Here is a 22211-nt window from a genome sequence, read left to right as displayed (position 1 = left end):
AACTGTGAATGACCTTCCTGTGGATTTCACGAAAAGGACCAACAAAACGGATTCACTGTCTTTCTCTGTTACCCATATCAAATGCTCTGAACGTGGATTGTCTATCAAACCAAACGGCAAGTTGAGAGTACAATCACACTCCCACATGCTGGTTCTCAATAACACTTCTTGCCTCTACCTCCCCCGGGCCGACTGAAGCGATGGTTTCATTTTTTACCTTTCGCTTTCCAGCCACATTCAGGGGCTCTATGAAGATTTCCACATGTTAACACATTTTGGATCGATTTGAAACATCTGCCCAGAGAATGTTTTGATGTGGCATGTGACTTATTTATGATCTCATATATATATATGTGTGTGTGTGTGTGTGTGTGTGTGTGTGTGTGTGTGTGTCTATAGATTAAGAAACATATACAACTACTTATACAGAAGTGGATGAGCAGCACCAATAATTGATCATTATATAGTACTGGTTAGTATCTAGTTAAGCCTGACTATATTTTACCTTGGAACTGTCTCGAAGGTTCACTCCAGACAACACCATATTATTCAAACTAAAGCAAGCAATTTGTTGATCAATACCAAATATGTGTTGCCCATTCAAAAGTGTCACCTGGTTATATAAATAACACTTTTTCTTTGGATACAACATGAGTACTGAGAACAGTCTCGGAGCAATTTCAATGAAAAACAGGACCAAGAAAAACGGAGTGACTCATTTAATGGATTAACTTGTTTGCTGTGATTCAAGTCTTTGCTGTAATTTAATTCAGTTAAGAGGTGAATTAATTTTTTTTGTCGATTCCACTCAGAGAATTGGAGCTTACTGTTGGAAGCAGACACATTTCCCAAACTTTGGATCCAAACAAAAAGGCAAGAAAAATGTATGAAACAAATATTTATTTTAATAATATTTCCATCAGAACACCCATTTAAAACAAGTGCTATAAGGGTTGAACAATTCATACTCGGAGCACTGAGATTACAAATGTGTGATTTTGTTAACCCATTAAGACATTTACACTTGGTTTCTGCTCGGTTCTGTACTTACCGTGTTATTTAAGGCAACATTTTAATCTTACTTTGCTTTGATGCTCAGTGACATTATCACCTTTCAAAATTGGCAGTTTGTTCATACGTTGAGACAGAATGGGGTCAATTTAACCGATTCCACGTTTGTGTCTGACGTCTTATTTCAGGTAAAATAAGATTTACTAATTCCTGTCAGAAATATTCACACAGAAAACCTTGCTCAGTGTTTCGCATTGTCTCAAAAACCCACAGATGCAAAGAGCATTAGTACTGCACTGTAGCATATTGTACAAGGAAAACAAAAACCAAAAAGAAAAACTATAATACAGAAAAGAATACTTACAGCCAACAATGTATGACAGACCTTCCCAAAGGGCTGAGCGTAGAGTCCTCTGAGTTAACATGCACATCTTTAATTTGACTATTGTGCAATCGGATTATAGCAATAATTCAGACCAAGAATTTGCCAACGTTAACAAACCCAATTTCCCAAATTTAAACATTCTCGAGGCCAACAGCGAGATACAATTATCTTGTGCAATCCTGAGTGACTATTTCTGAATTAATGGTAATATTTTATCAGGAGCTGATGGTGCTGCCTCCTAAATAGGACTCGATATCTGTGCTCATCTATGATTCATTAGGTTTGCGCTTCTCTTGACTCTCAGCTTATTCAAAACGCCTGTGTTAATATTTCAAGTAATAGGAATTAGGCTCTAAAATGTAAGGATTGTGCTTTCTAAATAGATGAGAACAGAATACAGTTCATAGCAGAAATATAACCGTGGTAAGATTTTATAGGAGATCTTTGTTTTTCCTGACTTTTCTAGAATAATTCTTCAGTTTAAAAAAAAAAGGTTTTCATCAGGCTAACATGTGCATGTTAACAGAGTTATTAAGTATTGTCAAAACACAGTTACATACATTGAAATGTTTAACTTGTACATATTTAGTCCCTTGTGTAAAAAAAAAAAAAAAAATGTCTTGGGTTGTATTCAAGATGCGTTTGCTGCTGTGCAATAGCTATCCCTTTAAAAGGAGTATATACTTGTAATGAGGATGATGGACATCCTGACTGGAGTCTGTGCTCTATGGCCTTTTGAGAGGTTCACATGATCTTCATGTTGAACTGTACAGGATCTTCTGCTGTACTCGTCTCCTCCGTCTCCTCTTTCCGGGGAACATATTCTACCTCGATACTCGATTTTGTGTTGTCTTTTCCTCGGCTCCAGAGGAACAAAATCACCAGACAGAAAAGGACAACTCCAAGAAAAGAGATAAATCCCATGGTTGTGGCAATAATGAGCGTCTTTACGTCAAATGGAAACGCAACGTTGGTGCGCGTGACGTTCGCGCCTTCGTCGTTCGGTTGATTTAAATGTTCAAATGTTTTGTTGGGCTGATGAGGCCAATTGGGAGAGTAGCTATGCACAAAAAGATGAGCTGCTTTGGTGTCATTGCCTGCGGCATTGCTGGCAATGCATGAGTAGGTACCGTTGTCTTGGATCTGGGCGTATCGCACCTCCAGGGTTCCGTCGGTTGACACGGTAAATCTTGATCCAACAGTTTTGGTGGTGAGGAATTCTTTCTTGGGAGAAAGCCACATGATTACCGGAGCCGGATCACCCTCTGATAGGCAAGAAAAATGGACGGTGGTCCCTTCGTCTACGTGGTGCTCTTGAACTGTATTATCCACAATCTTCGACTTACGGCAGGTGAAATAGTCAGAAGGGAGTACGTCTGGAAAGTCCTTGAACTCCTTTCCCGCCACCACATCAGGAGATGCACAGACAGGCTGCTGCCTGTTAAAGTTAAGCCTCCATCGCCGACGGAAAACCCACAGCAAACGGCAGTCGCAGGCTAAAGGGTTGTCATACAGGGACAACGTCTCCAGATTTCCCACTGAGTGAAAGGCAGACTCCTCTAATGTGCTCAGGCTATTGCGTGACACGTTAAGTACGCGGAGATGATTTAGTCCACGGAAAGAGTAGGGCTCGATTGCTGCCAGGCTTCCACCTGCCAAATGGAAAGCCTGGAGCTTCTGTAGATTGTGCAATTGATTTCCTTCGACGGTATGAATGGGATTGAAAGACAGATTCAAGAACCGCAAGTGTCTGAGGTGGCCGATGGCTTGGTAGGGGATGGTTGTTAAATTGCAGTTTGTGATTGACAGCGAAGTCAGGTTTAATCCAAACAAGCTCTTTGAACTCATATTATCGAGGGCGGACATATGTGAGAGCTCGAGCACTCTCAGCCGGTACAGCCTTTTAAAGGCGTAATCTCTTATTCCGGTGACATTCAGATAGCGTAATCGAAGTGACATCAGGTTATGCACGTGACCAAGGGCGTCAGTGGGAACTGAGGCCAGGTTGCATCCCTCAATGCTGAGGCTCTCAAGGCTGCTGAGGCCATGAAAGGATCGGGGCGAAATAAAGACCAAATCATTGTCGCCAACTTCCAGAGCCCGCAGGTTGTAAAGCTCCTGAAACATGTAGTCAAGAAGAATAACAATCTTGTTTTCACTTATATCCAGTTGGGTGAGATTTGTCAGGCCCGTGAAAACCCCCAGCTGAATAAGTTTCAGCTCATTGTTCCGTAATCCCAGGGTCCGCAGATTCATGAGGTTGCCAAAAGCCCCAGGCTCAATGGATGAAATAATGTTTTCATTAAGTTGGAGTTCCTCCAAAAGTGGATAATTAATGAACTCTTCTGGACCGAGGATTTTCAGACGGTTTTTGCTGAGATCCAGAAGCTTCGTTTCTGTGGGAATGCCCTCCGGTAGTGTGGCGAGTCTCCGTCGATGGCAGACAACGGAGCGCTCCTGTCCATTACAGTCACATCTGGAAGGGCACCCAGTGGTTGAGCCTGACAGGACTGTGCCAAGCATTAGGAACAGGATGGGCTGCCAACATGCCATCAAATAGCTGTGCCCTCCGGCCTCCAGCATCCTAGTGTTTACCTACCAAAACAAAAGAGAAAACAGCGTTATAAACATTCAGTTTCCAGCAAATCGTCCGACAAATGTACGCAACAACGGGAACAGGATGTTCTGGATGACCTATAGCTGGTGCTGAACGCGAGATATCGGACTTCTCTCCCCACCACCACATTCAATGACTTCAGTGTGGCATTCCTCTCCGATGAAACAAAACCAGACAATCAATAAAAGGGTTTGGCCACACACCAGCCGGCTGACTTGACTCAATGGTAAGTCCACAGACTACAAAAACCGTGATTGTGCTGTCAGGACATGGTTAGCCTTGTTTGTGTTGGTTGAGCTGGTTGTGTTTGTCGGGCCAGAATTGTCAAGTCAACCATAATAAGTTCTTTCATGTGCGTTCCATGAAAAAAATGGACGCCCCCCTGCATTCAGAACTGGCCTTCATAATGATCTATTTGTAGTGTCATCACACTGGTTTCCATGAAAAGGGTGTTTCCACTTGTATATGATAGAAATTTGCCAATTCTCAACCCTTTGGTAGCTTGGCCATTGAGGTCGCCATATTTGTTTACCACCGTTATCTCGTGGTGATCCACATCTTGCGAGTCACCACACTCGCGACACGGAATCGCGCTTGTGATTGATGGGATGTTTTATGCTGATGAGAGAAGGAAAAGGAGATAAGTTCCAAACTTTAAACAATCGCTTATAAAACTTTTTAATCAGAGGGCTACTTGGGCGTTTTTCTTTTTTGGCACGCAGCCCAAGGAGGTGCTTGTTGAATGCGAGCAAAATAATTCATGTGGTTCTAGTTATTTAGCCAAGCAACAATATATATATATATATATATATATATATATATATATATATATATATATATATATATAAAAAAGCCTGGTTACTGGTTATGTCACAAAGGTGTATCACCAAATATGTGAGGGTGTTTAGACAAGATGGTACTACTTCAGAAAATAAATAACATCTGTGTTTTTGTGGTGCTGCAGTTGTGTGCACTGTGCTGTTACACATTTGAATGTTGTACCTACACGTTAATCGTGCCATCCAAATGGACAGGCTGCCACTGTACCGTAAATCATCAACACCTGCTGAAGTTCTCCCATGAGATGAGTGTTGTGTAAGTCTGCGTTTGCCACCACAGCTTTTTTTTGTAGTTAATATTTGCTTGAAAAACAGCAGCTGTGTGGATTATTCAGTGTGTCTTTCTAGAAACCATTTGACTCAGTGGGGGGTTAATCTATACAGTTTAATAAGGCAAGTCCAATCTGGGATTGAGTGTTGATTTAAAAATCATTCATTGCATGCTGAGATTAAAAATGAATCAGAAGTAAAGCTGTTTTCATGCTATCCATAAATCATTTTTTGGACACTTGATCACATGGTGCTGCCAAAGATCAGAATGACAAACATACTGAGCATATCGTGAATTGAGCTTGAATCTTACATGTTGTGACTTCGAGCCGTCTTTTGAAATAGGATATGAGTCAGATATCAACAAAATACATGAATTGAAAAACCACTGATGCAGGTGGTCCAGATCCGATTTCATACGGATTACATTTGGATTATATCTCGAAAAAAAAAACATTTTCAGCCGAATTCTCACTTCTGCCTTCGAAAGCCGGCGCCCAAACCAACGCGAGGATGGATGAATCCGAGAGCCTGTTCATTATCACAATTCTCTCTGATTCAAGAAACTCTTGAGTGTGATGTGAGCAGATCTGAGAAGAAAGCGTCCGACATCATCAATCGTGGACCAGATTCAGTGATCACTGCATGATTTAGTTGTTTATTTTAGTTTGTTTTGATCTAAACCAAACCTGTTGTGTTTGCAGCATTGTATTCATTTTCACCATCAACTCTTGCACATAGATGAAGACACCCTTGTCAGTACATGATATGGGAATGCAAGCACAAGTTCAACTATGTTGTGAGTCAGTTATTCTCAATAAAGTCCCACCTAGGGGTGAGTTGTGTATGTTAGTTTGAAAATTAACCCAGTTCCTTTGCCTTAGGGTCAGAGTTATTACTGCAGGAGCGAATTTCTGAATTGTGTGAGGAATGAAAGTTGTGGTGTGAGTGCATGTGACAATGCAGATTGCGTGAAAGTTAACACCTATGCTACGTTTGTTTTTGTATACAAGTAGCATCCGATTTACGACCGGGATCGGTTCCGACCAACTGGTTGTAAGTCAGATTGGACGTAAGTCGAATGCCATTCAACATAGCAGACGCGAAGGTTATAGGTCCTACTGTAGTGGTAGATCACTCTGTGAGAGTGAGATGCTGGGATACTGTGCTGCCATAACTGTCAGTTGACATAATTGCTATGTGCTGCAGTGCCAGACATTGAATATCAAAAATAAGCGTCTGCTGGTCGTGGTCGTGGTTGTGAGTACGGGTGGAAGTCAAGCAGGTTGTAAGTCGGATGTTACTTGTATTTGTGGAACACTCTCATTCCCAGAGACAAAGGGGTAGAATTAAGAAGACTCTGAGTCTTTATCGTCTCTTAATCTCTCTTAAACACTCTCTGGATTTTGAAGAGGAGGTAACCACATGCATATCTAATGTAGTCATCGAAGATGCATGCTAGAGCTGGAGTCACACCAATTCTGTATCTGTCGGGTGTTCATGAAAACAGGTATCAAGTACAGTTGGACCGTCACAAACACCAATATCCGGACCATATGGTCCTGAATGGCTCAAAGTCACGATAAAACTTGCGATGCCCCAAAATCCTAGGTTATGAGTAGACTAAGACATTTTTTGGATGTCTGCCGACACCGATATTCCTCCAATCCAATACCAGACCTTGCTCAGTTTGCCCATTTTTTCACAATTCTTGATGATTGTGCATTCATTCCAGAAGGCAAAAAGAGGTCAGTGTAAGACCCCAGAAGGAAGTCAGGAAAACATGAAATTGTGACACAAGTAAAAACGTCCTGAAAACCAATTTGCAAGTCTGAAGGTTTCACATTGGTGTTTGATGTTCATTAAGTCCAAGACAAACATACGTAGAAAGCAAATGGTTGAATGAATGAATGATCAGCAAAACATTCTATACTTGCTCTTGGAGCATATATAATTCCATTTTCTTACAGACAAGTGACATAAGATGTCTCAAGTCCATCATTGGAGATATTTGACAAAATTGATGACGCATTACTTCTACAACAGTCTACTTTGACTGACCCATGAATACCGCACATCCCAGGACTGAAGTTAGGGAGCTTTTGCTCCCGGTACATTCTGCTAAACACTCGCATGCTAAATGGATACGTGTTTTCAGCTGCAGAAAGCAGCTCTGTGAGCTCACTGCAAACTGTGGAGTGGACTTCCTAAGGCACGTCTCTTGCCCGCACGGACCAAGAGACTTAAGGACAGCTACTATGTTCAAGCTGTCAGACTCTTGAACGCCGAAACCGGGTGCCAGACTGTCGTGATGACAAGTTTGCTGTACTACTCATTCACTTATACGTTCTACTCCTTATTTATACATGTCATATTGTCATTCTGCCCGGCTTTCTGCCCTTTTGCACTCTACTCTGTGCGGTTCTGGCATTGCATGCGGCCAGCACTGTGCTGTCAACGAGTCCCAGGTCTTCTTATCATAAACATTTCATTGCATTGTAGACCCTGTGTTGACGGTGCATATGACAAATAAACCCGCCTTGAGTGTTGAGTGCCTCTCACCAATGAACAGGAAATCCATTCCACAGTTTACAGTGAACTCGCAGAGTAGCTGACTGTGAAGAGATTTCAGCTAAAAACCTGAAGTTCAGACTCTTGGATTGGTCATCATCTCACAAATTCCCGATCCGTCAAAAGTGTTGGTACCAGTTCCCTCCCTAGAGTAGACCACCCCATTGTCGATTTCAAAATTTGTCAGTGTCATTGGAACGTGTCAACATTTAGAGGATTCATCAGTTGTCTAGGCAAGAATTGCATCTGGAATTGAGTCTCACACCAACTGTGTAAAATTCGGCAGCCCTGATGTGTATGTTTTCACTGACTTATTTTTAGAGCACTGACGTCACAAGTGGGAGCCAGAGACACTCATCATCTCAACAACATTTCAACACTATTTTAATTTTGAAAAGGAAGCAACGTACGCAGTGTAGACGCATGTTAGAGCTGTGTGTAAATAGGCGCGCTCACATCACTTGGATATCAGAACACATCCATGGTATCTAAATCAAAAAATCTTAAGTCATACACACACATTTCACCAATGATTATTGATCGATGACTGATCTAAATCACAACAATGCATTGAAACGTTTTACTTTCTTCTTTTGAGGCAAAAAAAAAGAGTCCTGCGTCAGTTCTGCTGCAAATTTTAGTGCGTTGAGATGACAGTGAGCGGACAGCCATCAAACTGACAATACCCCAAATCACAACTCAGGGTGTCAAAAAAGAAATGAAAGGAATGAAATGCGTGCGAGAGACAAGAGAGAGCAAGAATGAATCGCCCATCTTCTTCCTTTCTCAGAGGATGGTGGGTGAGAGGTGGAAATTCATTCTTTCAATAGGAGGACATGGTATTCCCTTATTGAATCAAAGAATCAACAAAAGGAGCAAAACCAGCGGCTCTGCATCCTCATCCACAAAACTCTGATCCAGCACTCTTCCCACTGGCTGGAAGCAGTGCGTTGCTAACATAACTGTCCTAGTGTGAACTTTAAAATCAACAGGAGCAGCTGCTAATATCAATTGTAGTTACCAAAATTGTTAAGAACAATTACACCTTAACAATATTGTCCTATAGGCAATTCTTGCATTACATTATGCATAGTGTGTGGAAAGATACTAAAGCTCTTAAGTCTGTTTCAAAGTGGCCGATTTTCACATCCTTCCATGGGGCACACAATTCCTTGCTGCGCCTGTGAAAATGCCACTTTACTGAACAATATCCCTTCATATTCATATTCATATCAATGACACCTACATGCTGTTCTTAAGAAGGATCTTAGCGAAAGGATTTAGGATTCACTCATACAGTACATAAGCAGCAGAGTGGACCACACAAGGCTGAGATTATTAAGTGGCTGTTTTGCCATGCTGAATATACTCTTGAATCATAAGCAAATAATCAATTCAGCAGTTAATATACAAACTGACAACTATAGAGAAAATAAAATACGGCCTTACGTCTTTGCACATGAGAGATGTGGAATAGAATTTATTGCATATAAATAAATACATAAATAAAATCTCTTTTGGTACAGAGTGCAGTGTGTCATAATGTCAACAATATATCTGCGTAATAAGCATGACGCTTGTGACAGTAATTATATATATTATACTTTTTTTCCTTAAACAAAAAACATCATTAAATGTTATCATTATAACACTATCGGAAATGTAATTATTATAACACTATGATAATAAAGTTATTATAGAATTCTTATATATAATATAAATTATTTTATTTTGATTTATTAAATAATTCATACATTTAATATCTATTATTATAACATCTGAAATCTGGGCATAATATTGAATGTCATAAGTGAAACGATTTTGTAACCTGCTTAATATTGAAGTTGAAGGATTTCAGCTGAGTGGAAATATCGACGGAGCCGTGAAGGTATTCTTTAAAAATGTGAGACGTACAAGCTTAAATGACTCCCATCAGCTCGAGATCTTTTGATATAAAGAAGTCGTGCGGGCTCTCCGAGCTTTGTTCCTTCATTCTCAAGTAAGTCGAAGTAAGCTGCGCTCAGGTAATCTTGAGACACTCGCTCCCATCTCAGGCACTTCATAATCACTAATTTAATTTTCAATAAAAGTCATAGTTCAGCTTTCAGGGCACTACGCCTTTGATCTGGTGCTAATAAAAGGCATTTCAACGATCACACTGTGGAAACATATTAAAATGCTCAACTTGATACTGAAGACAAGACCGATTGTTATTAAGTTTTGCCACTTTACTCATCCCACCAAGTCAATTAAGGCCATTAGGCCGAGGCGGACCGGAGTGCTGGAGCAGTAGTTGCAGTGAAACTGTAATTGTAGCTTTCATTTTCACTTGCTCCCGATCCACTTCAGTCTGTTGGCTTCATATGTCAGATTGTGTTTAAGCCGAGCGTATTGGCCATTGTGAGAGCAGAATGGACATTTCATCAACTATCTTTCGTGACCTCGATTGTCCGAGCTTTAAAGTGCATACAAAATTGAAGCTTTTCAGTTTACACCAAGAAATGGGAAGAAGAAAAAAACAGTTTGGAAAAAAAAGTGCCCCCCTTGATCTGCAGTCAAGTAAATCGTCTCACGCAGTACTTGCCCTTGTGATACAATCGGTGTGGCCTTGTTAAATTTAATGTTGCTTCGATTTTTATTGCTCAACGTGAGTGACGTGGTTGTTTGTTTCAGACACACCGTGATTTGTGTCTTATCTAGGAATATGAATGAGGACGCGCTGCGCTGATGTTGCTACGCTCTGAAAAGGCAAATAAGGAGGTGGTTTTCAAACGGGAACCAGGAGTGTGATTGATGACTCCACTGCATTCACACCTGTGGACAGTTTCAGGCCTGGACCTCATAAAACCCCCTTTATTCCAACCAGATTGTCTTCCCCACTGTTTTCAGAAAAGGGCTGTAAAAATGAAGCTCTTCAGGAGTCGGCACAACCCACTGAAAACAATCTGCGATTTAATGCTGCATCAACGTGGGTGAGGGAGTCATTCGTATGAATTTCATTTTTATTTGATTTGTTGTTTGATCCTGCATTGAAAGAACAAAGGTTTGCGTCAAATATTCAATGTATGTTTAGCTCACTTCACTGTCAAGCGTGTGCTTCTGAACTGTACAGCACTTATTGTGTATGTTGTTCGCAGTGATTGTTTCATGCTCATAATGAAAGAAGTTCCCTTAATATTCACAATAATCCCAAGCTTCCAACATAGGATATGACAACAGTAGTGCGCCTTGACCATCTTGACCATCCTTAACAGTCTACCTTAAAAGGCAGAGTCCTCCTCCACTCATGGTAAGTGTGAGTCACACAGGTGCATCCCAGTGTAGGAGGTCAAAATCCCAATGTTGGTTCCCACCAGGGGCCCCTCAGCATTTTGACACCACTGTCAAAATGTGGCACTTTGACTTTGCAGATGAAGATGCAAAGCCTGAGCCCCTCCGCTAAAAAATGAATGAAAAGTGACTGAAAACATTGCCTCCTTATGGACAAAAAAGGCCTATTTCCGAGCTGCTAATAATATGACAGTTGTGATGTGAGACGTAGAAGTGATTTTTAGCTACATCACTTATTTTTTATATTAATAACACAAACCTACTAAATAACAATACCACTGTGAAGAAAACATCGCAACCATTAAGGCAGAGTGTTTAATATGAAATAACTTTTATTCCCTTTTCAATGAACGATGAATAGATCAAGCCCACAATGTGAACTCATTACTTGTTATTATTGCCTTACAACATCTATTACATCCAGGGAAAGTGTATCTGGGGTTGAGGTGTGCTTTTAGCTGCTGAAAGCTCCGGTCTTCTACAATAGAACACGGCAGCACATCCAAACCAATACACTCCATTAGCACTGGTTTCGCTTGCTGTTTGCTTTTGTTCTGCATTTCAAATTCAGTGCAGTGATGTGGGGCCAAGTGTCTCAATTTAACACTGCGGCTAACTCTGTGGGTGTCCATGTTAGGAACTCAATTCGGTTGTCAGCTTCCTTGACCAAGAAGTTGGCCAAATGACCACCATCGTGGCTGGCTGGCTGTTTGTAGTAATGCATTTCTCATCATGCATGAATATAAATCTTATTTAAAATAATAATAATAATAATAATAAATAGTGTATATTTGTCATTTGATCGGCCGACCATGATAATGTCATAAATTGCCATATCGCTGGCAATAAATTGGGCAGTCGATCGATCAATCGGCCGGCCGATCAATCGGTGCTGCCCACATGAGATGTAATGTCCAACCAATGAGATGAGAAGGCAGAAGGGCACACTGCAAAATGCTGAGCTGTGCTGTGTCACGTCGCCGCGGCCGTGGAGTACATTTATCAGAGTTACTCTACTACAAATGCATGAGACATGGCAAGTGCGGCGTGACAGCGTGTGAGAAGCCTCAATTGCGCGCCCTAACTCTAACCTTGGCAGCCATGCTCTCTGACAGACTCGGGCAGCTAGTCTGGGCAGGACCTCGGCTTCTTGGTGCGGACGTAGGAAATCCGTCTTGAGGAGAACATCCTCCAAAGAGCTGCGATCCAGACGAAGACTAAAAGTCGCCTCAAGCTGGATTTGAGACAGCTATCTTGTTTCAAAAGAAAATGGATTTAACCTTGTATTAAATGCACTCCTCTGGGCTTTACTTCCAAACAATATCATAACAGCCACTGAATCTTTAATTGGTGACGTCATCGTTTGGTTTTCCTGACACACATAAAGCAGAAGTACATCAATCAATTTTGCATTTTGGATTATGATAATATGAGATGAGTAATCACATCATTTCCATAATGACATGTTCAATCACTCCAATTCAAGGGTTTCCTTTTTTTTTTTTTTTTTATGAAAGTCTGACAGATTAGAATAGGTAAAAAATGTATGGGGGCCAATTGTTGACCTGACATTCTATGACCTGTTTAACAGAGATGCAGGGTTTAAAAAGGCTGATGTGATAATTGAAATTCTCTGGTCGACAGTGTCTCACAGCCACAAGTATTACATTTTATGACACAGGCTACGGGCCAGATGAGTCTGGATCAGCAGTCACAAATGGCCCCCGGGCCTGAGGTTGCGAAGCTCATGTCTTGTGAGTGTATTTACCTTGAAAAAGCATAAAACTGCCCATTAGGTTTCACTGTATGTCATTTAAATGCTATATAACTATGCACACACATTTTATTAGGATTTTCTCTTGTGGATTTTCCTCATAAAACTGAACTTTTATGACCTCAATTTATCTCTGCTTAGAGATGTCTGAAATGGAATTGGTCTTTTCAACATAGCAGTATGTAAGCGTGTGTTATTTTATATGCTAATAAGAAAAACGACCCACTAGGGAAACAAAAACGTCAGTGAACGGTGAACACTTCATTTGTCATTTGTCCATATTAAAACGGCCTTGTCTTTTGGAATATTCCAAAATGTTAAACAAAGAGCAACATTTTTCCACCATGCTTTTCTTGTTTGGCAGCGGTATTGTTGCACTACACACATCATAATGGAAGAATCGCCCTTGATGAATGAACTTCAGTCTAACACAGCGAACTATTACAATGAACCTCAAGTTCACGTTCGATCAAAGTCAGTAAACCTTTGATTTCTTAAGGCGCTATGATTTACTTAAGCAGTCAATTAGATAAGGCAATGGTGCCTGAAGATTTGAGTGCTACAGCACTTAAGCTTGCATGAATTAATTTTGACAGATGTTGACCTTGCCCCTCCAGTGAAATTAGCCGCCTTACATGCAGAAGGACTGAACCACAACAGTGAGAATACAATGGGTTTAGCCATTAAGCCTAATATTCGCCATTGCAGACATTGTAAACCAGTGCCCTGTACGTTTCTTTATGAAGGTTTGTACCACATACAGAACAGAATGTGTGAGATCATCAGGCACATCTCAAATGCCACCATCTGTCTATCCCTCTAATAATAGAGTTCTTAACTAATGCATTCACCATGCAACGCATCCTCTCTGTATTTTGTGGAGTATTTTATCATCACTATCCACATTTATTGAATGTAAAGAGAGACGGGATCTTTCTTACATGTTTTCGAGGCTTTTGACACAGCGAGATATTAAAAATGTGCCGGATCCTGAAAGCTCTTGTGCAGACCACAATTTCAGCTTGGCCACTGAGAGCCAGAGGAAATCAACCAGACGGCCAAGTGAACCAAAACAATTAAGTGCGAGTGGCTGAAAGCTGCACAGGGCTGCAGTATGACTATTCATTCAGCAGCACTCTTGCACTCCCATGAGGAATCTCCGCCAGTGTTGATATGAAACACACATATCTTAATCAAGCTGCAATTTGACGTTTGTGGAGTGAGGCAGTAGATGTGTGTGTTGACATGTTTCTGGGACACATCTTATTGATATCACCCACGCCTTCAAAACGTGCTTGTGATCCACCAGCAAACTTCACTTGCACCACTCTAACTTCAGGTCTCATAATGCACTGAAACTCTTCTTGCAGTTAGAGTTCCAGGAGCCACCAGATTTAGACATTGATGTCCGGAAACCACACCATTGATGCCATCTCAGTAACAAACAGGAGCAGCCAGGTCTTGGTCAAGAAGCCCTAAAACGTGTTGTGAAATGAACAATGACAGCACATTTAACACCACAGCTACCTCCAAGCTATTTCAGTATTTGATCGTATGCCTTGCTAAAAAGCCGGTTTCGTGGTTGTGAGTCGGGCTGCACAAAAATGTGTTTCCTTGTGCCATTGTCAACATTTCCTGGGAATTTTATTGAAAAACACCAACAGTCATGTAGAGTCCTTCACAGAGGTAACAAAACATGGCCATTTTCAGAAAACTGAATAAATGTTAATCCTGTATCACCCATGGATTCAACATATTTCCAAGCAAAATCTTTGCCATTTGACAGTTTTTATGGCACCTGTCATAAACTCTTTCTCTGCCTTTAAAACCGTTAGATCATTTAAATTGCGTATTAGTGTGCCTTCCACAATAATTAATAATTCTTGTTCTTCTCATAAATTCTGAAAAACCAGGCCAGAAATGCCAGGCATCCTGCCAGGTGATTGTGACCAGCCAGAAACTGCAGATGAAACAGAGCCTCGCGTTGAATTCTCCATCAAACGAAACCTTTACGTGCGAATACCGAACAGCCTTCGTGACAAATATGCAATGAATGTACGCCCATCATGGCACACAAAATACATGTTGGAAAAAAAGCGCATAGGATCAAAAGCATTGGCATAACTGCAGAATCCGCTGCTAAGTAGAGCAGAGTCAGGGCATGAAAGGCGTTTCTATAGGGTGAGTATCATGTAGCAAACTTTCCTGTCAGTCACCTTACCGTGCGGCAGACAAAATAATAACACCCCGACAGCACCGCAGTCACATTTCCTTTTAAAAGGTGGAGGATGTTACCCTTTGTCTGCTACAGGCAGACAAGCTTTTGATGCACGCTGCACCCATGTTGTCTCATTTTCTTATTAGAACGCTGCAGCCATTCTGGCTGTGAGACGCTTCACTAATATGGACAAGCGTGGTAACCACTAAAGGGATCATGTGGGACTTCATCAATAGCAGATTTGTCACCACCAATAAAGTCGTTTCTTTCAATCTGCGCTTGATTGTGATGCCTCCCAAAAAGGAGAAAAGACTTGCCTCTGTGGTAAAACATCACACCGCTTGGATGCTAACCATTTATTCCTGCTGTGAAAAAAATTGGCTGATGTTTGGAGTTTTGTGCTTCTGCCGCATCACAGAAATAAACAATGGGGGGCGAGAGACCAAATTAGAGGGGAGAAAAGGTTATTGTAGATAGGGCTGATAGATGGCGCTATCAGAGGGCGCACATAGGAGATAATGCTGCCTTACACATGTATGTGCTGTTTAGAGGGTGAAAAAACATTCTCTTCTAGCATGTTTTAAACAGGACTTTCTTAAGAGAGTTGCATTCTCAAAGGGCAGGGTCCTGACTTTTTCAAAGCATTAGACAAAAATTGAGAATGTAACTGATGGTTTACTGTTCCATGATAAGAGAACTGAATTGAACATTCAAACAACATTGCACTGGTCATTTTCCTTCCACTTTTTCCATTTTTGAATGTTATATTGGAAGATAATGAGCATGAAGAGTATCATGTCCAAAGAAAGCCTTTATCCCAACAAGGTGGTAGCATTACACATGAAAAAGTAGCTGTCCAAAATACGTTTTTTCTTCTTGTCTGATACATTGAAATGAATGTGGACACATCTACTATTTTGTATGTCAAGTTCAACCTCCTTTCATGCATGTCTAATGAGCCTCTGAAACCAATCTTCTGTGCCATGTTTGATGGTGGGCTTAAGCATGTCTCGGTTGATCAAGCTGTTATTATGGGCCAGGTAAAGCCTCAAAACACATCAGCAGTCAGGGAGCAGAACACTCATTACAGTGTCTCCTTTTTTCTCACAGGAACACAGACACAAGAGAAGCAGGTTTTGGATGATGTTAGCAGCTAGCATTGAAGGGAACATAGACGACACACACTGAGAACAGAGAGGACGAAGCTTGTTTTTGAGTGGGCTTAAATGGACCCTGTCAAATGTGCTATGGAAGAGTACAATAGCTACATGTTGAATTGGGCTTGATGCAAAGTCAAGGTTGCAGCCAATTTAAAGCTGGATGTTTTGATGTCCGTGTTATGACAAACTTCATTTGCATGGTTTTCGCCTTAAGAGTTAGACTCTGGCCTCATAGATTGGCGTTTGTGTTTGTCAACTCCCTGTTTTGTCAAATGGTGAATTAGAGTGTGTAAAAAAGCAGCGGATAAAAATATTGATCCTAAACAACATTAAACAAATGTGTGTTTCTTTGCCGTTGAACGCTGAATTCTTAATGCCTGTGACGCACTGAACGTCGTGTAATTTCCCCTAAAAGTATTCTCTGTTCCAATCAATTTTGAAATAAGGACACGACTGATGCCAGTTCCTCAACATGTCGGATTGATTTTCCGTACAGATGTAAAAGCAGACGCTGGAACAGCCACTCAAGAAGCCGCTAATGATTTCCTTTGCTTTAAAATGATGTTTGATGTACAGTGAGCTAAGTTGGAATCTAAAGACTGGACCGCCAAGGTCTCCCCTTTTGACCGTCATCTAATCCACACAGCATTCGACCTCTGTGAACCCTCTCAGAGCTGGTGGGCCCACAAGCTGAGTGATTCATGTTTCTCTTGCCAGGGCCATGGAGAAAGTGCCGCTACCATGCATCCACTGACAGGCCTCTAACATGGGCCTGGTTCTGGGCTGGGACCCCTGTAACTCATGGAAGTCAACTCATGCAAGTGTGAATTATTGTTGTTTCATTAAATGTATGTATTTTTCTTAAGAATTTAGAGTCGTTGTTATATTTTGACTACTAGAAACTGCAGGGCTCGAGACTGTTCTTATTAGTTGTTTTTGGCAAGCTCAACTGGGGTGACTCCTAAACTGGGACACAGCGGAGAGATTATGCTTTTCTGTTGGTCGGGAAAGTAAAAGGTTTTGAGCCACATGCTCAGGCTGTGGCCCCAGTTACCAAGCCTCAGATCAGCAGGAGAACACTGACGGATTGACAGACAGACTCAGTTGACTCCCCACAATGCACTTTTCACTCAACAGCAGCTTGAATAACAACTGAGTCATTCCATCTACTCTCGCTGAATTGACAAACACAACCCTTAGTGGTGGTTATAGAGTTCAAATGAAATGAGATGGTGATTTGTATTTCTCCCTCGCAGTCTAGAGGTGAGGCGACAAAGCGCGCGATGTCCTCGTAAAACAAGATTAACAAACAAGATTAAAAGCAATATCAACACCCTGACTCGTGTAGATTCTAGATAGCTTAATCTGACAGAATAATGGATACCCTGCTGCACCAGGTGTCCATCCCAGTCCTTTAGTCAGTCAAATAACTAATAATTTAGTCAGTCATGTCAGATCATTCAACTTCTAATGACTGAACCCACGGAATAGTTGGCCCGCAGACACGGGAACGCGAGTCATCTTACTGAGACATCAGTGATAAAGGACTTGTCTGGCTATAAGCCTTGATGTGAAGAGCAAGCCCCTTACTCAGACCTTGTTAAAGGTCTGAGCCATGCAGAGGTGGATCCTGCCACAGTGTACTGAGCGAGCGTGTCCTCAGTGCTGTCTGCTTGATGGAGCATTGCAGTAATGACTTCCCTTATGCCAGAGAAGAAGGACCGTGTTGGATTGTTTTCACCCCCCTTCTTTAATGGCACAGTGCATCCTTGATGAAGACCTCCCTCCTTTTTAACTGCCACCCATCACCCCCTCCGCCGTCCTCACCCATCTATCTGACCAGAGGCATCAAAGACACCTGCAATGAATCCCTCAACCGCATTTGCTCATTTACAAAACAAACACAAGGTGACTCTTGTTGAGTTATTGAAATGAACAAGCCTCTTAAGGAGATGACTGACTAGATAACGTGTTGGTCCGGACGCAGTGCTGAGTCTCAAATCTCCTAGTATATATTTTAAAGTAGCAGGTCCGTGTGTAAGCATGTGTGTGTGTGTGTAGGGGCATTCATACATTATGAATAGGATGAAAGAGGAAATATCATGTGTGAGCTATATCTAGAAGACTTGTGCTACACATTTGTGTGTGCAACTCTAATCCATAGAAGAAAATGATCTGGATGACATAGCAGTAATGGCAACAACAGTGACCGTCTGAGGTAAACTATTGGATTCTTGACCTCCCTACAGTTGTAACTTCAAAACACAATTGTGTCCCTGTTGTTAATGTGATCTCTGGACATCCCATAATGCCTGCACTGCACTGTAATACATCTGATCCACTGCCTCAGTGCTCAAAGCCCACCATAGAGAAAGGGTACTTACCAGGACTGTCATGCAGAGAATTCTAATTCAGGCAGCTCCATGTTGCCAAGGAAATTCAAAATGCCTCCGAAAGCATGGAGACAGGGACGCAGGGATGAGGACGCACTCGCTTTAAATGGTGAGGAGGGACGTGTGCTGTTGGAAAAATCCCCTTGTCTGCGAGGCATTTGAGAAATGCTGCTGTTCTCTCCAGATGCGTTCAATCCAGAGGCGCTGATAGGCTGACATGTAAACACACGGGCAGATCTGCTGGCTCACACGCTCACATACATGCTGCACCTCGCAGAGATGGAGGGGACGAGGGAGGGGCAGCGGATGAGAGGTGGAAGGAGGAGCTGCAGTGCTCTGGGAGAATAAGCGGCACCATGCCCAGGCAGGAGGCAAAGAGTGGGAACAGAAAATGAAACATATGCAAAATGCTGAATGTGATCCGGGTTCTCCTCCGCAGCATGAAATGATCCATAAAGAAAACTTGCTTCATGTGAGGACAGGGGGATCAGGATCAGAGTGATGGAGGACAGACATGCATGGACGTGTAAATGAGAAAGCAGCATGAAGACCAGCAAAAATGAAAGGAGGTTGCGGGGGGGTGGAGGGAGCAATGAAACCTCTGGGAATTTGGAACTTCAAATTAATGTTTTATAAAAGAAGTTGGATGTACCTGCTGGGCCAGGATGGAGAGACTTTTTACTGTCGCCAGAGTTTTGCATTTTAGATTAGTGCTGGGCTGTGCGCAGGAAATACTTAAGACCAGTCGTCTATATTTAGATTTATGAACCAAATGCGGACAAATCTAAACGTGAGCGCAACGAAGTGACACTCTGGAAAAGTGTTCCCTGGTTTATTAGAGGCGCTAGTGGGCTCTCTCTGTCAGGGCTGACTCATTGGCTCAATTACTTTTTTTTTACATATATAAAATGGAAAACATTGATTAAAATATTAAAAAAAAACACCAACTATCAAAGGAATGTCATATCCAAGGTTGGGTCGCAGGGGCAGCAGCTCATGCAAAGGTGCCTCCAGCTTTCATCTCAGCACAGACCTTTTATGATCCTTCCTTTTATGTAAGCGGTAAGGTAACTCCCTGACCACAGCATCGGGGATGCTTATGGCATGGGGGGACTTCTGATGGCCCCAGCTCCCTCTCTGTCCATGGACCAGTAGAATTCCCTGATTCCTGAAGGATGTTGCACCATCCTCCATGTCATCTGGCTTAGCAGATCCTCATCCAGTAAAGTTTGGATATCTCAGGTGAAACTCACAAACATTTTTGGAGAACACACCAACTGAAGCAAGCTTTCTTCCTGGTAAACTTGAGGTTAATGTGATGATGCCGATGGTCACAATGGTTGAACATCCTGCTTTATTCAGCCTACAGTGAACAAGGAAGCTCATTAATTTGCCAGTGTAGGAACTAAACGCTGCTTGTTGACACATCCAGCTCTTATCACGCTACGCTGCTAAGGTAAATCCCAGATAAGGTTATATAAAGAACTGCTCTTCTCTGCTCTACTGCCAATTATACGAGGGAAATATAATTCCCTCCTGCAGGCATTGACTGGGACTCACTTTAGTCAACATAAAACAAATTTATTGCTCAGTGACCAGTACGCAGCGAATTAAAAAGAGAAGACGTACGCTCCATGTATGAAATAAAAAGATGGCTGAGAGACAGAGAGGGGTGATGTGTACGGCTGTCATCTGGCTGACTTGTGTATATATTTCTGCTGCAGCATGAGATATGCAGCCTTTTCAGATGATCAGAGCGCACATTGTCATCCATGTTCTCTGCATTACCGTCACTCAAAACGCCGCTCAGTTCAGCCGAGATCATCAGGAAAGATGAACTCTCTGACAACACTTTAAACGCCCTCATGGTAATGCAAGACTCTGTGAGTTTGTAACAGTCGTCTCCCAGCAGTTGCATTGACAAACTGACAGAAACAAGCATCTGTTCCGTTTCAATTAGAGCTGACAGCAAGCGACGCTGGCCACCACGAGCAGAGCATTTGTTCGGAAAACAAGTATTTGTTGTTGACTTTTATGTTAGAGAGAAGCAGAACTTTCGCCCGTGAACTTGTTGAGCTTGTTTCAGTCAAGGTTTGGATTTCTTTAATGAGCCGTCTGCTCCTGTGCAGAGGTGGTTGTTCTTCTCATCCATCTCAGTTGCCCTAGTTTAATCCAGCAACGCCATTGTGATGAAAACAACCCTGCAGGAGAGTCTGTTTAAATCTGGAATCACGCTGCCATACCACCCTTGCATGGAGGTGAGTGATGGTGGAAAGACTCTGATCTGTAGCCTCGCTCACTCACCTGCTGGCAATCCACTCCGCACAAGTTCATCAAGTCCGCTCCATCACTGCTGCAGCCCAGACACGCCCAGATTGTTGTAGCTAACTGCTTTTCTTCAGTGCCTTGAGTTGATTGATAGCTGAGCTGCCTGCCTACTTCACCACACTCCACCACAAGGCTCCTTTCTCCACCGCACCCGCTTCCTCTCTTCTGTTAATCTTTTTGATTGAAGACATCATTTGCTGGTGGTAGCTAGTCATCGCTTCTGTCTAGCCTTCACCCCACTTCAGCAAAGGGAGACTGGAGAAGCTGCAGCAATGCAACACCAGTAATAGCTGTGTTTACCACTCTCATGACCACAGTGGACACAGAGCAGCGATTCTCAACCTTGAAAGGCATCAAACGCTGAAACACACAGGAGGCAGAAGCATGATCATGTTCATCCATGGAGCAGTGTTTATGCTCCGCTCGCAATGCCGCTCACGATGTTATGTTCACAACAAATGTACAATTACTGACTCAATATAATCCGACAAGACAGCTGGAAATACATATGACTGCCGTCATCTGTTGGTACTGTCCTCTTGTGAACCGCTCACGTCTGCCTTTTGAAATCAGTCAATATAGTTACGACATTTGTTCCTGCATAAATCCATATAACAATTCAAGTAGGTTTCATCACCCCAGTGGGCACATCGGGGATACAGGGACGTCGACTGTGGCAGGCAGTGAGCTGTCAAAGAAAGCAACATATACACCAAACAACTAGATAGCTTTCGTCATCTATGGCTTATTCCATCATTTTCTTGTTTTCCAAAGCACAGTTGCGCACTTGTAGCTGCTCATTTTCTTCATAATTATCAGGACTTAAGAATTGATGTTCTGCTGTTAAGCTGAGGGCCATGACTGGATCATGTCATCATACCACAGTGGGGAGGTTCTTGCGTTCACGTATCCAGGCTTATTACTGGGAAAAAATATGACATTTCTTAAGCCTACGTGTCCTCAGGGTTTCTCCGCTCTGTTCCCCACCGAAGACACCGCAGCAGGGAGAGCTGTTCTGTTGTAAATTACATCTCCAAATGCATGTTTGTGCGCAGATGCAACAGCCACAGCGGAAGATTCTGTGTTGATAATACACATCTAAAAAGTTGAGCAAAAAAATACTGATGTTAAAGTACAATGCCAACCTTTTAAATGCACTGCACACATGCTCAGGTGCAAATGTCACTAACAAAACATTCAAGGAAGATTATATTTCTAGAGTGCCACCTTCCAAAGGCACTTTAATGATCTAAGCAATCATGTAAACCCGCCGAATTATTATTATTATAGCGTTTTTCTTTGTTTGATGATTGAA

General features: G+C 42.1%; 1 protein-coding gene across 1 annotated transcript; it reads right to left on the bottom strand.

Annotated features, from left to right (window-relative positions):
• Positions 1–413: 413 nt before the first annotated feature.
• lingo1b (leucine rich repeat and Ig domain containing 1b) lies at positions 414–18911 on the bottom strand. Its single transcript, XM_053865451.1, has 2 exons — positions 18560–18911; positions 414–3991 (listed from the first exon to the last, which is right to left on the bottom strand). Exons 1-2 carry the CDS (start codon positions 18569–18571, stop codon positions 2141–2143), a joined length of 1863 nt encoding a protein of 620 aa, XP_053721426.1. The 5' UTR covers positions 18572–18911; the 3' UTR covers positions 414–2140.
• Positions 18912–22211: the final 3300 nt, after the last annotated feature.

This window comes from Synchiropus splendidus, chromosome 5 (assembly GCF_027744825.2).
Source record: "Synchiropus splendidus isolate RoL2022-P1 chromosome 5, RoL_Sspl_1.0, whole genome shotgun sequence".
Classification (NCBI taxonomy): domain Eukaryota; kingdom Metazoa; phylum Chordata; class Actinopteri; order Syngnathiformes; family Callionymidae; genus Synchiropus; species Synchiropus splendidus.
This window is presented reverse-complemented; position numbering and strand designations above follow the sequence as displayed.